The following is a 21,849-nucleotide window of genomic DNA, read 5'->3' on the forward strand; positions in this document are numbered from 1 at the left end:
GCAGCTGTGTCCAGCTAATGTATTTTATCTGTATATATCAGTGAGCAAAAACATAGGCTAGAAGCTGGGGATGTCACTCAGGGGCCACACGTGTGCCCAGCGCATTCGAAGCTTTGGGTTTGGTCCCTGTACTGCCCTTCCAAAGGATGGTAACCATTTTCCACGGTCTACGGATATTTTAATGCTTATTATTGTTGTTTTTTGTTTGTGTCTTTTGTTTTGTTTTTTGAGACAAGAGCTCACCATGTAACCTAGGCTGGCCTTAAACTCACCATGTAGTAGGCTAGCCTTGAACTCATGGCATTCTTTCTGCTTCAGCCTCCCCAGTGCTGGGATTACAGCTTTAACAAGTATCAGGGCAGGGCTGAAGTCCTGGCTCCAAACTGATCAATCACACTCTGATCAGTCACACTCTGTTGGGAGCAAATTGGTTGTGAAGTTGTCCCTGACTTTCTTTCAGAAAGTGTCTATCGGTTGTGTCACTCTGAGAATCGTGACACAACCCCTAGACAGTGTCCCATCTCCACGTCCTCAAGCTCTCATGTGCCCAGTGCTTTACAAGGTTCTGTGCACGGCAAGGCTCCTGAAGCCCAGGTTGGCCTTGAACTCGGGGTGATCCTCTTGACTCAGCCTCCCAAGGGCTGGTATTACAGGCGCGTGCCACCATACGTGCAAGGCACATTCCTATCCTCAAAACCAGAGGGCTGAGGCTGAAGGAAATCCACCAATTAACCCCAGTACCTTGTCCTCTAGCTCCCTTTCTATAACTACCCACGCTCTTCAGCTCGGTACCTTGGTGCTTGGGCCTAGGGCCTCTCTGGGTCTTGGATCTCTACAAAGACTTACATAGAACGTGTGCTCCTCCTGTGACCCTGCCTCCCTTCAGCATAACCTCAGCACCCTGCATACCCCGAGGGAGAGGAAAGTCCCCACACGGAACCACAGTGTCAATGAGGAGAAAGCTTTGTGGGGCCAACACCGGGGAAAGCATGGAAGTGGGATTCGCAGACACATGGGAGGCTTAGGCCATCCACCCTGGGGACAGCACAGCACCAGGCTATAGGCCATCCACCCTGGGGACAGCACAGCACCAGGAGACTGGTTTTGCGCATTTCCCTATGGGACAAAAGGAAGAACCCGGGCCAGAGATTTAGCTCAGCAGCACAAACGCCTATCTGGCAAGTGCGAAGTCATAAGTTTGATCCCTGGTACAAAAAAAAGAAAAAAAAAAGGAAGAATTGGGATTATTGGTACCACTCATCTGAGATTTCCCATTGACTCTTCTAAGCATAAGATCATCTATGGCTTGTTAAGATATCATAGGATTATACTCCAGGTCGAAACACTTACAAACATAAGGTTATCTAAACTCTCTGGAGTCAGAGTCCTCGGATGAATTGTAATCCCCACCTACCACGTATACAGCTAATAAACAGTGGCTGCTTTGGGAGTGCAGAGGTCAGATCCAGAGACACTAACCTCCCAGCCATTGCTGGAATCTGATACTTGTCTCTATTTTTTTCTTACAGCATTCTTGAGACTGACAATCAGGATCCTTGGCCGAGTTCCTGGTAGGCCTGTAAATCTCAGAAATTGGGAGGCTGAGGCAGGAGGATTTCTGAGAGTTAGTGGCCAGCATGGGCTACATAGTGAGTTCAGAATCAGCCTGAACTACATATCAAGACTCTTTCTCAGAAAAAGAAAACATGCCTTCTGGTATCAGAAGAGTAGTTGAGGCAGGGAGAGGGATGGCTAAGAGGAAGGCTAAAATAGTGAACAGGACGGAGGCCCTGGTGTCCCAGCCTCTGGCTTCTTGCGTTTTGGCCTTTGGGGACACAGGGAGCAGAGGATCAGAGCAAGGGTCCCTCCAAGCCTTCTTTGCAGAGAAAGGGAGTACGCCCGAACCAGAAGTTCACTGAATGGGTTACCTTGGGGATCTTTCTCTTCCTCCTCCCATTCTGCAGGTCTCCGAGGTTAAAGGTAGTGTCATCAGGGCTGCTGGGGGTGGAGGGTGGACTGGTTTTGGGAGGGGACACTGCTCCATCCCGACTCAGCTTCCTCATGTCCAGCAGTCTGAAGTTCTTCTTCTCCGAATTTTGCCCGAAAAAGGCAGGTTTGGATAGTGACTGCTGTGTGGAGAAGACAAAGCAGAACAGTCAGTAAAAGAGGCTGGACGGAGACAGCCGGAAGTGCTAGTGATGGAGACCATGGCTCTAGAGAGGCATCTGAGTGCTGAGGATGGAGACAGCACTCAGCCTGGCTCAATCCGACTTCACAGATGAGTCCTGTGGGGTTTGTTTTGTTTTGGTACTGGGGAGTGATCCCAGAGCTACATCTTTTTTTTTTTTTTGTCTTTTTCATTTTTATCGGTATCGGGGATTGAACTCATGACTGCCTGCTTGCAAGGCAAGTGCTTATGCCGCTGAGCTAAATCCCCAGCCCCCGAGCTACATCTTTTATTTTACTTTATTTTTTAAAAGGAAGTGTTTATTTATTTATTTATTTATGTACGGGGATCTAATTCACGACCTCGTGCTTGCCAAGGAGGCACTTACACCACTGAGCTAAACCTCTGGCTCCTGTTTTATTTTATTTTTGAGACAAGGTCTCCCGCTAAGTAGCCAGGCTGGTCTTGAACTCACAGCAGCCCTCCTGCCTCAGCCTCCCAAATTCTGGGATTACAGGTGGGTGCCACCATGCCCAGCCCTAACAGGACTTTCTGACAATCCAAGAGCTACATACTGGGAGCCCTGAGGTCGGTGATAGCCCTGTGCTGGTTCTGTGATCACTCAGTACCCTCCCTCCCCCGTTTCTTTTGATGGTAATTAACTGAACCCAACGGGATAAGAGATTAGGGCGCGCAGACCGGGCTAGCAGAGCAGGCATGACCTGTTAATTATAAAATCTCAGAGCGCACAGGCAGGACAGTGCCCAACGCCTGCACGCGGACTTCTCGTGAGAACTCAAAGCAGGTTTCCCCGGGATCCGCTAGACCTGACGGTCAATTTGAGGAATGGGATCGGGGCGCTGCCTCTCTGGACCCCATCTACAAGTTCCCGCAGGTTTCCTTGAGATTTGGGCTGCATAAAAGACACACATGCCACAAAACACCTGCTATCCTGGCTTCTCACAATAGTCTCTCTCACTTCCTCTAGGGGTCCATTTATTGCTTATTCCTTTACTGGGCCCAAGTTCACTCCGCAGTCAGTTTCTCCCTTACTCTTCACCTTTATTTTTTTCAAATAAACTTTGCAGTTTGTTTGTTTGGTTTTTTCTATTTCTTTCTTTCCTCACTTGACAGGGTCTCACTTTGCAGCCCAGGCTGATCTCCCAACGATCCTCCTGCCTCAGCCTCCCCAGTGCTGAGATTACAGGTGTGCATCACCACGCCCAGCTCCGTAGTATCTTCATGCCTAGTATTTTTTTGGGGGGTGGGTATCAGAAATCAAACTCAGGACCTTGTACTTGCCAAGCAAGTGGTATGCCACTGCGCTATATTTCCACTCCCCCATTTTTTTTAATCCCTAGAATCTTATTTCTTTTTTTTTTTTTAATTTTTTTTTTTTGTCTTTTTCTTTTTTTATTGGTACCAGGGATCGAACTCACAACTGCCTGCTTGCAAGGCAGGCGCTTATGCTGCTGAGCTAAATCCCCAGCTCCACCTAGAATCTTATTTCCAAAACAAAGTTTTTAAAAATGAAAAGCCAAAACTGGGTATGGTGATATAATTCTATCATTTGGAAAGCTGAGGCAGAAAGATTGCTGTGAGTTTGAGGCCAGCCTGGGCTACACTGCGAGACCTTGTCTCAATCAAAAAGAAAAAAAGTTAGATGAAATACCTGTTACAAAATTCAGGGGCTGGTAGTACAAGATTTGCCTAGCATGCATGAGTCCCTGGGTTTAATTCCCAGCACAACAAACAAAAGAATTTACAATTCAATGCAAGACTTATTTTCTTGATATTACAACAAATTAATGAGAAAAAGATGAACAAATAAAAAAAAAAAAAAAACCAAAAAAGGCAAAGCATGGTAAGTTCATAGGAAAGGAAATACAGTGATTCTTAGATATATGGAGAGATTTGTACTTTGACCTATAAAAGAAAACTAAAACTGTTGAAGAAACAGTTTTCACTCAGATTAGCAAAGGTTAAAAAAAGATAATTTAAACCAAGCACTCTGGTCCATGCCTGTGATAATTCCAGCACTTAGGAGGTTGAAGCAGGAGCATCGTAAGTTCTAGGCCAACCTGGGCTACACTGTGAGTTCAAGGCTGACCTGGATTACATGAGATACTATCAAAGAATACCACACCTACTGGGTACAGTGGTGCACGTCTGTAACCCCAGCACTTGGGAGGCTTAGGTCAGGAGGACAACTGCAAGTCTGAGGCCAGCCTGAGTTACACAGTGGCTGCAGCTAGTCTGAACTACATAGAGAGACCCTATCTTAACTCTCCCTGCTAAAAAACCCACGAAGACAACACAAAACAAAACAAAGCGAAGCAAAACAAAAGAACAAACAAACAAACCTATACCACAGTAACTGGAACGTAACTATAATCCTAGAATCCAGAGTTTAAGGTAGTAGGGTTGCAAGTTTGAGGCCTGCTGAACAAGTCAGCAAGACCTTTTATCCAAATTTAAAAATCAAAAGAACCGGGGACGTAGTTCTGTGGTAGAAAGGCCCTGGGTTCAATGCCCATAACTGAAAAAAATTGAGTAAGTCACTTCCAAAAATCTGAGAAAATTGATTTCTGTCATTTAAGGTGTCATACCCACCCCATCTGATAACTCCCTGTGTTGTTAAAAAGCAGAGAAAATGTCACTTTCACACAGTGCCGGTGGGAGTCTAAACTAGCCCAACCCCATGGAGCACCTAGGGCTATTAACAAAATGACAAAGCACATTCCCTTTGATCCAGCAATTTTCCCTCAAGGAATCCCCTCCTCACACACATATGCTTGTGCCAAGTACAGGTTACATGCTACAGTGACATGGTTTGTAATTAAGAAATATTAAAAAAAAACCATAACAACATAAATGTCTATCAACAGAGGCCAGTCAAATAAATTATAGTTCACATGGCAGACTGCTATACCAACCAGGGTCAAATTTTTTTCAATTTTGTACCAGGGATCGAACTCATGACTACGCGCTTGCAAGGCAGGCACTTATGCCACTGAGCTAAATCCCCAGCCCCTCAAAAACTTTGTGTGTGTGTGTGTGTGTGTGTGCGTGTACTGCTAAGGTAAATTCTCTCAAATATATACTATTATGCATAAAAAGCAGAATATAAAATAACACACTATGCTAATTTTTATGTCACTACGTTGTAAGGCACAGTACTGGTGGCATATGTATAGAATAGTTTTGGAACAACAGTTCTGTATAGATCAAGATATTGACTCACTGTAACCGCTCTGGGAGAGAGAAAAGGGGAACAAAGGCAAAGGAAAAATTTTCACTGTCTATCTGTTGTACTCCTTGAAGTATGAACTATGTGACTCTAGACCTATCCACTACAGTAATAAATTATAGCCAGGCATGGTGGCGCATGCCTGCAGTCCCAGCTGAGACAGAGGATTGAAACTCAAGCTCAGCCCAGACAATTTAGTGACTTAGTGAGAACTTGTTTCAAATAAAAAATAGAGGGCTGGAGGTTTAGCTCAGCAGCACAAGCACCTGCCTGGAAAGCGTGAGGTCGTGAGTTCAATCCCTGGAACAAAACAAAACAAAACAAAACAAAACCCACCACCACCACCACCACCAAAAACAAAGAAAAAAATAGGGCTGGGGGTTTAGCTCAGCAGTGTAAGCTTGGCAAACGTGAGATCATGAGTTTGATCCCTGGCACCAAAAATAAATAAATAAAATAAAGGGGCCAGAGGTATAGCACCGTGCAAAGGCCCTGGTTTCACTCCCCAGTACTGTGAAAATCAGTAGCATAATACATCACAAACTGAAGCAAGGACAAAAATCACAGTCATTTGAACAGATGCAGAAAAGTCCTGTGACAAAATCCGACACCCATTCATGATAAAGCATTAAAGAAAATAGGTACTGAAGGACCTTTTCTCACTCTGATAAAAGCCACTAACAACGTATCTACTGCTAACATCATATGAAATGGGGAAAAACTAAAAGCATTTCCTCTGAAATCAAGAACAAGACAAGGACGTCCACTTTTACCATTCCCGATCAGGCAAACAAAGAAATAAAGGGAACACACAGGAAACCAAGTCAAACTCTCTTTATTTGCAGATGACACAAGTCCTAGAGCTAGCCAGGGGTTTAACTCAAAGGTGTAAGAGCCTGCCTGGAAAGTGTAAGGTCGTGAGTTCAATCTCTGGTACCAAAAAACAGTCCTAGAGCTAATAAGCAAATTCACCAAAGGAGCAGTACATGCAATTAAATCAGTAGCATTCCTGCATACCAATAGTAAACCCATTGAAAAAGAAATCAGGAATCCCACTCACAACAGCTTCAGGAAATTATTTAGGAATTAACCTAACCAAGGAAATGGAAAACCTCTACAGTTTTCTGAATAACAAGATTGAAGGGCGTATCAGAAAATGGAAAGACAGCCGGACGTGGTGGCTCACGCCTGTAATCCCAGCACTCGGGAGGCTGAGGCAGGAGGCTGGTTGCGAGTTCGAGACCAGCCTGGGCTACAAAATGAGCTCAAGGCCAGTCTGAACTGCATAGGAAGACCCTGTCTCAAAAAGACCAAAAAATAAATAAATTAATTAATTAATTAAAAAAAAAAAAAAGAAAATAGAAAGACATCCTTTGTTCCCGGATAGGCAGAGCCAATATTATCAAAATGGTCACAGTACCAACAGCAATATGTAGATTGAATGTGATCCCAAGAAAAGTATCAACAGCATCCTTCACAGAACTAGAGAAAAAACAACCCTAAAATTTGTATGGAATGGGAAGAGACCCAAAATAGCAAATGCAATCCTGGACCAGCAGAGCAAAGCAGGAGGCACTATGATTCTGGATTTCAAGTTAAAATACAAAGGGACAGTGATTAGAAACAGCATAAAAATAAACATGGTAAACAATGGAACAACTGAGGACACAGAGGCAACTCCCCACACCTTCGGCCATCTGGTCCTCAACAAAGGGGCCCAGAACATATGCATCTTTAACAAATGCTGCAGGGAAAATGCATCTGAGAAAAGAAATGCTGCTGGGAACACTGGTTCCTCTCCTGCGGAAGTCTGCACTAAAATCAACTCAAATGAATCAAAGACATTATAAGACAAAAGTACTAAAGAAAAACTTTGGTAAAATTCTTAAAAAGACATATGCATAGGCAAAGACATTCTGAACAGAATCCCAACAGCACAATAAATAACACCAACGATCAACAAATGAGATCAAATTAAAAAGCTTCTGTCCAGGCTGGGGATATAGCTCAGCAGGGTAAGTGCCTGCCTGGCAAGTGCGAGGTTGTGAGTTTGATTCCTGATACGGAGAGGAAAAAAGCTTCTGTACAGCAAACAAAACAGCCAACAGAGGGAAGAGACAACCTGCAGAATGCAAAAGAAGAAACTTTACCTGCAGAAGAAACTTTACCAGCTGCCCCTTAGGAGACTAATACCTAGAATACACGAAGAACTAAAGCAAAGCAAAACAAAACAAAGTCTCCCAAAAAGAAAAGACTCAGTCAAAAAAAGGATAATGGAAATGAATAGACACTTCTCCAAAAAAGTACAAATGGCCAGTGGCTACATGAAAAAGGGCTAGGCATTTTTGGTCATTAGAGAAATGTAAATTAAGAGCCACACTGAGATTCCATCTGACTCCAGGAAAGAATGGCGAGTGCCAAGAAGCCAAACAACACATGCTGGGAGGCTGTGCAGAAAAGGAGCTCTTCTACTTGGTTAACACCAGTAAAAGCTGGTGTAATCCGTACGGAGATTCCTCGGAAGACTGAAAATAGAAATTCCCCTTGACCCAGCTACACCTGTTCCAGACATTGTTAGAGATCGTATTAAATCAATGACACCTGTGTGGCCATGTTCATAGCAGCACAACCCACGGCGGCTCAGTCTAAGCAGCAGCCTCCAGGTCCATGAACAGAGGATGGATACAGACAATGTGGCATTCATACCCAGAGCACTGCTCTGCCACAAAGGAGGATAAAGTGAGTCACCTGTAGAAAAAGGCACGCACCTTGAGACCACAATGTAAGTGTAAGAAATCACACATAGAAGGTTAAATATTCCACAAGTTCTCTTACATGAGAAATCCAAAGTATAAATCATTTAGGAGCGAGCCAGAAGACAGATGATAAGAACTTTGCAGGGATGGGAAGGGGACCTGGGAATGGGATGGGGCATGATAAGAGGGGAGAGAGGATCAAAATGTGATGTGTCAATTCTTCATGATTTATGATATGTCACAAACATACCAATAAAAAACAAAAAGAAACAATAATTTTAAAATAAAGTAAAATAAGAAATACAGGGCTGGGATTTAGTTCAGCGGCATAAGCGCCTGCCTTGCAAGCAGGCAGTCTTGAGTTCGATCCCCGGTACCAATAAAAAGGAAAAAGACAAAAAAAGAAATATAAAAAACAAAAGAACCACTTTACATATTTTCTTTCATTTTGTTTTTTTGAGTGTTATTTGTTTGTTTTTAGTACTGGGAATCAAACTCAGGACCTTGCACTTGCTGGGCAGACATTTATGCTGCTTAGCTCCATCTCCAAGACATCACTTCATAGTTTAGGCTGGCCTTGAACTCGAAGCAATCCTCCTGCCTCAGCCTCCCAGGTACTGGCATTACAGGTGCGCACTAGTATACCTAGCTTTCTTTTATTGTTTTATAACTTCCAGGACTCACCTTTTGAGATGCTGTACAGTTGGCCTCTTTTTAAAGGTGACTAGTTAATTAAATTAGATAAAAGCACATAAATGATTAAGCAGTGCTTTTGCTCTGACCTGCTATGCCACTGCCTGCCTCCACTATGACCCTGAGGCTTTTTCCATAATTTAATGTGTTAACTGCATTTCTCTTTAGTATATTGCTTATGCTGGCTGCCTGTTTCTTTTTTCCCCCAAATCCATTTTACTTCAAGGATAAAAAGAGCTCTTTGTCTTCTGTAACTTTTTCCCTATTATTTTGGATGAGTTCTGTATTGAACAAGTATTATCTATATGCTAGTTTTGTTACAAGTATGCTTTTGCTAGGTGGTTTATTTATTTATTTATTTATTTGTCTTTTTCCTTTTTATCGGTACTGGGGATCAAACTCACGACTGCCTGCTTTCAAGGCAGGTGCTTATGCCACTGAGCTAAACCCCCAGCCCCGGTGGTTTATTTGTATTTGTATCATGAATGATAGGCACATATTCTGAGCTACACTCCCAGCCCTGTGTGACTTTCTGAAAATCTGTTCATCTTTTCCTATGTGACTCATTTAATCTTTTTATTCTTTGCCTAGAAAATCCATCTCTTTTTAGAGATTTAATAAATGTTGAATTCTTTTTGCATCTGCGCTTTCTTGGTTTTTAACATGTTATCCATTAACTCAATAGTAATTTATTTTATATTAATCTAAATCATCTTGCCCCAGGCTAATTGATTTCATTCCATTTAATGAATAAGTCTTTCTCCATCAACTTATAAAGGGAGGGGCTGGAGACATGGCTCAGTGTTAGGATGTTCATCTACCATTCACAGCGCTGAAAAAAGATAGAGAAGAATTGAAGGAAGAAAGAAAGCTTTCCAAGGTGTATTGGTCATATTTTAAGCCCTCATAAGCTAGGCCTGTTTTGTTCCAATGAGCTCTCCATTCTTGCTTAGTTCAGACAGTGTGTAGTTATAACTGCAGAACATATTCTTCCCGGAGACTTCTAGGAATACAGTCTCCCAGTCTCTCAGATGGCCAACTCGTTTTTATCATGCATCTACAAGGAGCAATAAATTGCTTCATATGGAGGAACTGACCCAGTTGCTTACTATGGACATCTAATCGCACACCACAGAAAGGAGGAGCAAGAGCAGACCTTCTTCCTTCCTGCAGTTCTGGGGCTGAAGCCAGGGCCTTGTGTTCTAGCCTTGCATATACCCCTAACCTTGGGCAAGTCTTCTTCAAGGCCATCAAGCATGCAGTTCAGGGAAATGCCCCTAATTCTTTCAGTTCACTGAGATCTCCCATCAAATCGCTGGCAAATGGTAGGTATCTGTTCTCTTTAGAGATTTACTGTTTGTTCATAGGAGACACAACCCATGAAAAGATCTAAGAAGACCAAAAATAAATAAGGAATCGCAAGACAGCCCCTCCCCAGGATAAAGCATGGCAGGAGGATTCACAGAGGCTACGTGTGGGCTGGATCTCCAGTGGTGACAGTATTTAAAGTTTTGTAGCCACATCCTGTCTGTTGCAACTACTCGGCTGTGCCACTGTACCTGCCCTTTATGGTGCTATATAAAGGGCTGAGCATGGTGGTTCTAATAAAACTTTATTCATAACAATCTTAAACAGCAGTAGTTTTCCAAATTCTAACTGTAGTGTGAAAGGAAAGTTACTATAGAACCAGAAGGCAGTTTTTCAGACTGCAGTCCTGACAAGCGTCTGACTTTTGAGCCTCTAGAGGGCGCACGCCACCATGCGTACTCCTGCAAAAGGGAAGGGGGACCAAGAGAAGCAGAGAGGGGAGGAGGGATGTAAGAATTCAGATGCGCTATGCAGGAATCCCCACTCCCTGAGAGGAGTGTAGTCCTGTGGTGTGCAAATACGTGCTAATAAAAATTTCAAGAGGTAAAGAAACAGCATGCAGAGTGTCAGCCGCTGTGTCTCATCCCCTGCAGCTCTGTCACCAATACAGTCTCCCTAATGTTACAGGTATTGATGCAACAGGCACCTTAACTATCTCCAGTGCCCCAAAGGTCAGGCGGACCAGCGTCCTGGTCTGAGCCCAGGGGGTGGGGACTGTGAGTGGCAGAGAAGCTCCGCACCTCCTGGGAGGCAGATGCCTCAGTTTCACGCTCTGGCTCAACCTTCTCGTCCAAATGGCATAAATACATGCAAAGACTGTGCCACCGTAGCCCAGGTTTCCTGTAACATAATAGTTCCTGCCGTACTCGGTATGGGGGTGGGGTGAGGAGGAAAGCAGAGTCCTTCTCAGGTGCTTGTTTCCTGTCTACAGGCCCAGCTGCACACTGCTCCTTCCCAAGAGTGCTCTCCCACCCCACGCCCACCCCCACCCCCGGGCACACACAGGAGCTAGCGACACGGGTGACCCAGGGGCAGCTGGCAGAGGTGGGTCTGCCTTGGCTACTCCTAAGGTCCAGATGCAGCCCAGATGTGGCAGATGCTTCGTGAATATCTGCGGAGCTAAATGGAGGAACTGGTGAGGCCTGCAGCTGTCCCCCAGCCCGGGGGCGCAACCAGACACCCAGATGTGGGTGAGCAGAGGAATGAGCGCTGACAATGCCCTGCAGATGACGTGCACAGCCCTGCACAGCTTGCAAGGATCAGTGGTGATCAGACACGAGCCCTGTCCTCTGTGGGCACTGCGCCTGGACAGCCTGGCCACTGACCAGGCTCGCCTCTTGTGGTGGCAGAGGCTCTAGCTTTCTCCCCCTGGCAGGCACAGGAGGAAGAGGGTGCTCAGCCCAATGCAGTGCCACCCTGGGCGGGTGTTCTTCACGTCTGTAAGAAGTCACACTGTTTACTGCATATGTGAAGTGGGGACTGGGACAGGACACAAGGCGGCAAAATCAGTGTCACATCTTTCTGTCTTTGTCCAACTTGGTTTTACCCACTATACAGGAAATGAAGGATTTCCTAAATGGTCTTTTGTTTGTTTGAGACAGGGTCTCACTATGTATTCCAGGCTGGCCTTGAACTCACAGTAATCCTCCTGCTTCAGTCTCCTGAGTGCAGGATCTCAGGTGTGTACCACCATGCTTGGTCCCTACATGTCGAAGGTAGCTATATTCCAATGAAAATAGAAACAATAGGCTGGTCCGAAGGTAGTGAGTTATCTCAATTGATTGTTCACAGTCAGTACAGATTGAACTCCTTGTTCTACTCTTTCCCCCCTTCTCACTACTGCACTTGACTAGTCTTAAAAAAAAAAAAAAAAAAAAGAAAATAGAAACAATATCTCCAAGGCAGTGTTAACCGTTGGCTGTCACAGACTACTCATGACCATACTTTCTGCCATGCGAGAGGAAAAGGACGGCTGATAAACTTGGGCAGGTGTTGCAGCCCCTGGAGTGGGTCTGCCAGACGGCAGCAGGAAGCTCCCTCTCCCCAGGGCATAGACGCTGAGCCTCAGGATGGTGCGGCTCTCAGACCAGAAACGCATCCATGGACTGTCTACACATATGCTGCTAGGCTCTACCAGTGAGCTACATCGCCAACCATTAGGAAATGTTTTTAGGACACATGACATGACTTAAATGGCATTAACATCATCAGTGCAAGAGATGTCCCAGTGGAATTTTGAGTTCAGTGTGAGATGAATGCCTGAATTTACAGGCAGTCAGAGGAGCGGGGTCCTACAGCTGGAAGCCTAATAAAGGGGCCTCATGGAGCTGGCCCTTAGGATGGGGGCAGTGGTCCAGGTGACGAACAAGGCCTGGTACAAAACCAAATTAGTACAGGGGTCGGCAAATGATCGCCTATGAACCACATCTGATCTGCCGTTAGATTTTTTTGTAGTAGCAGTAGTAGTGGGGTTTGAATCCAGGCCTTTGCATTAGGTTATATCCCCTGCTCCATTACCTCTTCTAAAATTTTTAATTTCGAGACAGAGTTTTGCTGAGTTGCGAAGCAGCCCAGGCTAGGCTCAAACTTGCAATCCTTCTGCCTGTTCTCCCGCAGTGCTAGGATTATAAGCATGCACACCGCATTTGGCTTGATTTTACAGTCTTAAAATAGTTGAAAACATAAATAGTACTCCATGACAAGTGAAAATGGCAAAGTTCACACCTGAGTGCCCATCCATGATGTTTTATTGCAACACAGCAATGGTCATCTGTCTACAGACTGTCTATGGCTATTGCACACTACGGCAGCAGTGGTGGGCAGTTAGGACAGAGACCACATGGCCTAAATATTCACTTCTTGGCAGGTTAGGGGAAGTTTGTGGATTCTGGGTCAATAACACCAGGGGGCACATGGAGGCTCTGGGCTGTGGGAGGGTCCACAGGTGGACTGTGAGAGATCAGGTGGTAAGGGGTGCTTGGCGTTAACTTTGATGTCAAGCTAAAGCTAGCTGGGTATGGTGGTGCACACCTGTAATCCTAGCACTTAGGAGGCTGAGGCAGGAGGATCACTGCAAGTTCAAGGCCAGCCTGAACTGTATAGTAAAACCCTGGCTCAAAAAAAAAGAAAAAGAAAAAGAAAAAAGACATGAGCTCTCTCCATAAACAATCAGTTGAAATTATTCCTACATACATGGATATAATAATGTCACTTATGATAAAAAAAATTCTCAAAGCCTCAAAAGGGTATGCTACAGAAAAGGTAGTCATCAGTTTTATGGTCTCAGATCCCAGGCAATGCCATGTTGGCACCTGTGTATGCATCCTTTGGTCCCCATAACAGAGCGATTCTTATATACACACACGCTTCTGGGTACATGTATTTGTTCATTTAAAACCCACAAATGGTAACATGTTATAAAAATACTATTCTACAGGCTGCTTGTCAGTCTGTATTTCTGTCTGTCCTAGTTAGGACTTGTCTTCTCAACAGTCCTACTTTTTATTTTGAGACAGGTTCTCACCAAGTTGCCCAGAGTGGCCTCAAAGGCACAGTTCTCCTGCCTCAGCCTTCTCAGTAGCTGGCATCACAGTCATGTACCACAATTATTTACCAAGTCAGAGGAGGGCCTGGGCTGGAAACCTGCAGGCATTTTGGGGGGCTCTGTGAGGCAGAGGGTTCCAGAAGGCAGCCGTGAGGGTGACCCGAAGCCCTGAGTGCTTAGGGCCACCCACTTGGGACCCTCTCCTGCCAGTGCTCCAGGAGCTCTTACCTTGGTGGGCGTGTCAGGGATGGAGGAGGTGGGAGAAGCAGGGGAGGTCAAGACGCACTTCCTGCCCAGGCAGCGGCCATGCAGCTCGATGTCCTCGTACGGGTTCTCCTTCAGGGGGGGATCTGTAGCCCAACACAGCGGGTGAGAAAGCGGGGAGGTTCTCCTTCTGGGGACACTGAGGCCAGCACCTTAGCATCTCCTGTGCTGGTCCTGGCAGGATTTCTGCCGTTTTGCTGTCCGTCACCCTTCCTCTTACTGACAGACCCTGTTTCTCACTGGGCTAACTCTGTCCCCTGAGGATCACCATGGAGGATCAACTCCTCCCAGGGCTTAGCCACTCTGGGTCCTGGTCTCGGCCACAGGGAAGTATTCGGGGAAGGCTCACATCCCAACAGAGATAGCTGCTGCGTGGCACCCTGGCCTCCAAGACCAACAAGTGACCTCAGCAGGTCACTTACCCAGAATGTCCTCATACACATTCTCCTCCGAGAGAGTGCGCGTGTGGCCCAGCCGAGTCTGTGCATACCAGTCCACCCTGCTGCTCTCCGAGGAGGGCTGCAGCAGGTCTTCGAACTCATAGGACTTCCTGCGTCAGGCAAGACGGAAGAAAGAACCAGGAACTGGAGTCAGCTGCAGCCAGCGCAAAGAATCCATAAATACACATACTACATCCCTCCCTAAATGTCCTTCTTAGAAACATTTCTATTACTGAAATCAATTCCATTTTTTGTAAAAAGTGTCAATATCTATGCTTCAGCCAGGCATGGTGGCGCACGCCTGTAATTCCAGAGCTTGGGAGGTTGAGGCAGAAGGATCACGAGTTTGAGGCCATCCTGGACTGCATGGAGAGTTCAAGGTAGCTTGAACCACATAGCAAGACCCTGTCTCAACATATAAATAAAACAACAACAACAAAACCAAAAACCAGAAAAAACAGAACAGAAAAGGTACATAAGCCTTGGTTAATCCCTAATAATGAAAGAGAAAAAGAGAAGAGAGGAGAGGCCGCTGGCACAGCTGTGACTATGTGACTTCGAACCACTGCTAGCCTAAATTCACTCAGGGCAGGGTCTCTGTCTATCTTATTCATTACAAAATTCTCATGTGTAACACTATACACTGTTCAAGTGGGTCAGAAAGCACTTGACTTCCCAGGACTGCCAGCTGCAGTCTCTCTATGCCCATCCATCCTGAGTGACCACTGGCAGCCCTCCCTCACGGCCCACTGGCCCCAGAGTCCAGCCACACTGCACAGCAGAGGCTACACAGAGGCTTGGAACAGAAATACATGTAAATGTCTGTTTTTCATACTTGAGCTTTATATTGCGTGTTATCAGACAAGACCGTTTTTTTTTTTGGTCTTTTTTTGAGACAAGGTCTCGCTATGCAGTTCAGGCTGGCCTTGAGCTCACTTTGTGGCCCTGGCTGGTCTCGAACTCGCAACCATCCTCCCACCTTAGCCTCCCAAGTGCTGGGATTACAGGCGTGAGCCACTATGCCTGGCTGACAAGACAATTATTTAAGGAACAGAGGGAAGGCCAGGGATTTAGCTCAGCAGCATAAGCATCTGTCTCGAAAGCGCAAGGTTGTGAGTTCAATCCCTGGTACAAAAAAGCCAAAAACAACTACAACAACAAAAACAACTACAACAACAACAAAAAAAAAAAAAAAAAAAACATGGGAAATGCAGAAATATGCAGAAATGACTGCACTTTACTTTTTCACTATTAAAGTTGGATATTTCTCTACATTCCTCAAATAATTTTTAGGTTATTTGTACTAGACAATGCAGGCAGTGTTTTCACAAAAGTAACTGTACAGTAATAACAAATGAAGGGAAAGCATGGCCTTCCAATAAAAGGCATTTGAAGACTGAAAAAAAAAAAAATAAATAAATAAATGAGAGGCCAGGGATGTAGATCAGTGGTAGAGTGCGTCCCCTGGCATGCACAAAAACCCTGAGTTCAAACTCTAGACCTGCCAAAAAGAGAAAAGAAATGTTAGAAAACAAAAAAAATTCCTCTCCATGCAAATGTATGTACCATGGTTGCCCCCGATCATGTGTTCTGAAATTTTGTTTTAGTTTTTTCTCTTTGAAATAAAATGGATCAAACAACAACGAAACTATCTCTGTCTACTAAGTTGGTATCCAAAATAAAAAATGATTTCCATCTCCCAATGACAAATAACACATGATAATTACTCTTTGTTTTGTTTGTTTGTTTGTTTGAGTGAGGGTTTCACTAAGCAGTCTAGTCTGGTCTTGAATTCACTCTGTAGCCCAGACCAGCCTTGACCTCTTGGGGATCCTCCCGCTTCAGGCTTCTGAGCGCTGGGATTATACCCGGCAATAAGACAATGACTCTTAACAATACGGAGACCCAACCTTAGACTGACAACCACAGCTATAAGCAGAGGGTTGGGAGGGGTGGCATTATTTCTAATGCAACCACTACTGAAATAAACTATCTTGCTAATGGAAGTTTCTCAGAAGCCTTCAAAGTTACTTTTGCTGTCAACTTCGAATTAATCAGCAATTTGTTCCTCTGAAGACTGAACATTCGGGTCTCAGCCCTGGTAACAGGCTGTCTGCACAAACTGCACCATCTCACAGCGACAAGAGACATGACAGCATGACCGGAAGTCAGCCGATGACCAATGTGGCCAAGGACTAGATGTGTGTGCTGCAGGGAAACTACTGGTCTATGATAGGGAAGCGAGGGGACCAAGTACCTCCTGATGTGACTTGGCGGCCACAGAATGACCGAGGTTTTATGGCCTCCAAAAGTTTTGCAAGCCTTCCACTAACCCTCCAAGAAAAAGCTGCATCTACACCATGCCAAAACAATCAGCGGAAAAGTTGAAATTTTGGCCAACGTAGTTATTTGGTTTCATAAAGACCTCAACAGTCAGTCACGTGCTCAACTTATGCTTAAGCCAGAACCCTGAGATTCAAGTTAAAACATTTGGAGTACACAGATGCACGGAACTTAGGATGCTGCCTGCACTCCGAGAATTCTAACTTCTCTTGTTAAATGCTGGCCATCGGGCATTCTTGCCAAAGTTATTATGTGCTCCATAAAACACAGAACCCGGGACTGCTGCCGCAGGTGCTTCATCTTTTGAATTTCCTGACAGGAGGGCTTCTCAGTTTGCATTTCAGGATTGAAGGCAGAAAGTCTTTGCATTTCATTTCCTGGGGATTTAGAGGAATAAAGAAAGAAGGGCAAAGAAAGGGAAGAAAGAGGGAGAGAGAAGAGAAGAAGGAGAGGGAAAATTAGGAAGAGAAAAGCAAAGCAAAAGGAAAATACATTTTCTGAAGACAAAGACCTGAACCCTCTGTCAGGCTCCGGGTATACCAAGTGATGAGAAGAAACTGGAGACTTCAGCTGAGGTCACCCCTTTGACGTCCCCAGGCCTCAGTCACCTCCTTCTGCAGCCCTGGCCCTGACTTCTGACCTCCGAGGATTAGGGAGAACAGTAAATCGATGGTCCAGCTTTTTTTTTCCTTAAGAGCCAGTAACCCAATAAAGTGCATGGGTTACTTTTTTAAGGGAAGAAAGTGAACATCTTATGCTAGTCGCCTCCACTGTACTATTTTAAACAAAATGAAAAACCTAAAGCCAAAAAAAAAAAAACTTAAAAATACAGTGGATGCAACCATATTCAAACTGGCCAAGAAAAACTTCATCTTTGGTCTGAAACCAAGTAACTGTAGCTGGTTATAAAGAAGATGCTGGAGGACCGGAAGCAGCAGAGAGAGACACAAGGTAACAGGAAGAGCCCATCACCAGGTGGCTCTTCTGCCCAGCAAAGGCACAGATGAAAGGTTCCAGAAACCAGAGCCAGTGGGCCCTGGGGCAGGGGCATCTTGGGAGGAGCAGCCTAGTGCAGCCTGGCAGGGCTGACTCAGAAGTCATAGGCCAGGAGCACCCAAGTCGCAGGCTATAAGCGGAGGGTAAGGAGGGGAAAGTCAGAGGTGCCCATGAGGAAGACAATCGCTGTATGCTGAAACATGTACTAATAAAAATTTTAAAAGTTTAAAAGATTACTAGGGGCTGGGGATGTAGCTCAGCGGCAGTGTCTGCCTGGCAAGCACAAGGTTGTGAGTTTGATTCCTGGTAAAAAAAAAAAAAAAAACAATACAAACAACAAACTATTAGGGAACGTGGGCTCTAGCACCAGTTTGGGAAAGGATTTAAATTGGAAGAGGTGGGGCTGGGGATTTAGCTCAGCGGCATAAGCACCTGCCTTACAAGCAGGCAATCGTGAGTTCGATCGCCGGTACCAATAAAAAGGAAAAAGACAAAAAAAAAAAAAAAAGATAAATTGGAAGAGGTTGTGGCTGTGCACATCTATAATTCAATGTGCTCATGAGGTTGAGACAGGAGGGTAGAAAGTTGAGGCTGCCCTGAGCAATTTAGCAAGACCCTGTCTCAAAATGCAATTTAAGGGCTGGGGATTTAGCTCAGCAGCATAAGCACCTGCCTTGCAAGCAGGTGGTCGTGAGTTCGATTCTCAGTACAGATTAAAAAAAATGCAATTTAAAAAGGGCTGGGTGTAGTTTAATGGTAGAGCCACCCTGGATTTATTCCTTAGCGTCTCTCACACACCAACCAGAGCAGGAGGGCCAGGGTTGTAGCTCAGCAGTGAGTGTGAGCTTAGCATATGTAAGCCCTGAGTTCAAATCCCAGCACCAAATCCAGCTCCCCAACCCCCCAACATTCTCCAAACCTAAAAAAGAAGTTTCAAAATTCTTCCACAGACCTCATATAACACTAGTAGTACAGCCTGATAAAGACAATGCAATAAACGCCAGGAATAGGCTGGGTGTGGTGGTGCATACTTGTAATACCAACACTTAGGAGGCTGAGGCAAGAAGATTGCCATGAACATGGCCTGAACTACAAAATGAGACCCTGTCTCAAAAACAAAATTAAACAAACTAAAGCCAAGAACAGACCAGTCTCATTTAAGAAATAGTTGGTACAAAATATTGGAATGTCAGCAAATGGAATTTGATTGTATGTTAAAGACCTCATTTCAAAATAAAAACAATTTTAAGGAGCCAAGTACACCTGTAATGCCAACACTCAGGAGGCTGAGGCAGGAAGGTTGCTGAGAGTTTCCAGGCCAGCTTGTGCTACATACAGAGTTCAAGGCCAGACTGAACTACAGAGCGAGGCTCAAAAATCTAAAACAAAACAAATTTTTTAAAGGGTTGGGGGTGTAGCTCAGTGCAAAGGCCCTGGGTTCAATTTCTAGTACTGCAAAATAATGATGATGACAACGACCAGGCCTGAATGGGGGTTTATCCCCCAAACTTAAGATATACTAAGATACAAATTCAGGGCTGGGCTGTGTAGTAGAGTGCATGCCTAGCATGCATGAGGCTCTGGGCACAATAAAGAAATAAGTTTACTATTAATGAACCAAAGGGGAAAAAAAATCATTGGAACATCTAAAGTTGCTTTGACAAAATCAAACATTTGATGTTTTTCAAAACTCCTACTTATTTATCCATCTATATATCCATCCTGACAAGGTAAAAATACAGCCCAAGGGAGACCCAGTGAGAGTGAAACCCCAGGAGCATTACAAGTAATATTAAGGTAAGATCAGGCTGCCCCTCAGTATTAGCACCAGGATTTAATTCTTCCCATTTCTTTTCTCTTTTTTGCTACCAGGATTGAACTCGTGACCTCATGCTCAGCAGGCAGGTGCTTGTGCCGCTGAGCCAAACCCCAGCATGTTTTATTTTGTCTTTTGAGACAAAGTCTTGCCATGTAGTCCCAGTTGGCCTCAAACTCACTATGTGGCCTTGGCTGGCTTCAAACTCCTGGAAATCCGCCTGCCTCAGCCTCCCACAGGCAGGGACCATACCTAGCATGGATGAAATTTTAAAACATTAGAATGGAAGATCTTGCTGACAAAGTACAGTAGATGGACACTTGTGAAGAAGGACTCAGAGAGGTCCCTGACTCCCTGGCGGAAGTGACCAATGAAGAACGGCACCATCTAATAAGAAGGTAGCAGTTCTGGTGGTGGTGGCTGGTGTTAGGATGCCGAGTTCAGGTGTGGGGGTGAGGAGTCCCACTGGAGACCTAACTTAGGGGATCCCAGGCTCGAAACCAACATTTCAAACCACGGACAGGTAGGGTGCTGTAGGGGCGAGTGGAGGGAAGGAGGAAAGTCCCTGGTCTGATCCTGGCCCGGAGTGGGCAAGGGTGTGATCTCCACACATGGGACAGGAGAAGGGAACAGGCACCAGAGCAGCCTAGCAGGGAGCTGGCGACCCAGAAGCCTCAAGGAGACAGTGTCTAGATGGTGCCGGTCAACAGCTGTCCTCAAACCCCGAGGCACTGCTTAAGAAAAGACAGAGTCAGCAGTTGGTTTACCCAGGTAGAGGCTGCCAGGGGCCTTGAGGGAAGGTGGCCCAAGCCCGGATAGGTGACGTGGGAACAGTGCTCCTTACCGCAGTGACATCTTGAATGTAAATCCCGCTATGTGTTTCGACCTCTTGTAACTTGTTCAAGGTCACACAGACAGAAGGTGACAGCCCAGGTGAGACCTTCAAGATGCTGTCCAGACCCCACACCAAGGAAACCACCCAAAGGCTGGGAGAGAGCCAAGCCCGAGGGGGCAGCTGGACCTGCAGTGAGTGGACAGCTCCTTTCCCACTAGCTCTTCCCTCCTGTTTACTATCCCACTGTCCTTATCACAGCCAAAGAATAATTACTTTAATGCAAACCCTTTTTTGAGGGCTAAGAACAAACACAAAACACGTTTCAATATTTCCAGGTTAACCCACGAACAGCCCTCCTGCTACGTTCTGTAATTTCAGCCCTGAGGGAGGCTGAGGCAGGATGGTTACTAGTTTGAGTCCTGTCTTAGCTAAAGCCAGACTGTCTGAAAATGACCAATAAAAAGAGGTGGGGGTATATAGCTCAGTGGCAGGGAGCCCAGCGTTCAAATCCCAGTGTGTGTGTGCGCGTGTGGGCTGGGGGTTGTAGCAGACGCCTGAGCTAAACCCACAGACACTAGGCCACCACGTGGCCACACCTACCTGTGGTCAGTGCTGGGCCGGGGCCTCGCTGGCCCTCGCCTTCTGCACAGGGCTGCGGGCGGCGGGGACGCGGGCAGGGGCAGTGGCGGCAGGGGTGGCAGCGGCGGGTGGCGTCCCCTCTGCTTCCTGAGGCCCGGACTCCCGGCCGTGTCCCCCGCGTGCTCAAAGGTCCTGCGGGGCTTGGGCGGGGGGCTGCGCGGCGCCTTGCCAGGCAGGGCGGGGGCCGAGTAGCAGGTCCCGGGCGGCTGTGGGTCCAGGCCCGCCGAGCCGTCCTGCAGGGCCCGCTCCAGCCTCTGCACCTGGGTCAGCACCGTGCGGGGGTCGGGGCCCGGCCAGGTGAGCCCCGGCCCGCGCACCCCGGCTCTGCCCGCGCTGCGGCCCCGCTGCTCCGGTGCCTCGGCCTCCTCCGCTGGCGGGGCGCGGGGCTCCTCCTGCGTGCCCGCGCTCTTCTTGCCCTCCCACTGCCAGATCTTGTCCTTAATGCTGGGGGGCTCGGGCCGGGCTCCCCACGGCTTCCTGCCAGCCTCCCGGGCGGCCAGACCTGCAGTCGCCCGGCCGGAGCCCCGCATATCCAGCGCCGCCTCCAGCACCAGGTCTAGACGGGGATGCAGTCCTGGGGGCTCCCGCCGAGGGGCGACTCCGGGTGGACTCCCAGAACGGGGCCAGGGGCCCGCACCGCTGCCTTCCAGGGGCGGCCTCGGCACCTTGCACCTTCGCCCTGCACCAGAAAGAGACAGGGCTGCTGGTGGAGATTCACCGATAGGGATGGGAATAGTA

At 46.4% G+C, this 21,849-nt stretch overlaps 1 protein-coding gene across 4 annotated transcripts in view; it reads right to left on the reverse strand.

Moving 5' to 3' along the window:
- Dennd2a (DENN domain containing 2A) overlaps positions 1-21,849 on the reverse strand; it is an 84,763-nt gene that overhangs the window by 32,722 nt on the left and 30,192 nt on the right. For all 4 annotated transcript variants that reach the window (XM_003475339.5, XM_063250593.1, XM_013158847.3 and 1 more), the window contains 4 exons: positions 21,073-21,790; positions 14,465-14,592; positions 14,007-14,128; positions 1,929-2,129 (listed from right to left, as the gene is read on the reverse strand). In XM_003475339.5, coding sequence (XP_003475387.2) covers positions 1,929-2,129; positions 14,007-14,128; positions 14,465-14,592; positions 21,073-21,641 — 1,020 coding nt within the window. In that variant the 5' untranslated portion in view covers positions 21,642-21,790. The remainder of the gene's footprint in view (positions 1-1,928; positions 2,130-14,006; positions 14,129-14,464; positions 14,593-21,072; positions 21,791-21,849) is intronic.

This window comes from Cavia porcellus, unplaced genomic scaffold (genome assembly GCF_034190915.1).
Source record: "Cavia porcellus strain 051 isolate PalLab524CR breed Dunkin Hartley unplaced genomic scaffold, mCavPor4.1 scaffold_6, whole genome shotgun sequence".
Classification (NCBI taxonomy): domain Eukaryota; kingdom Metazoa; phylum Chordata; class Mammalia; order Rodentia; family Caviidae; genus Cavia; species Cavia porcellus.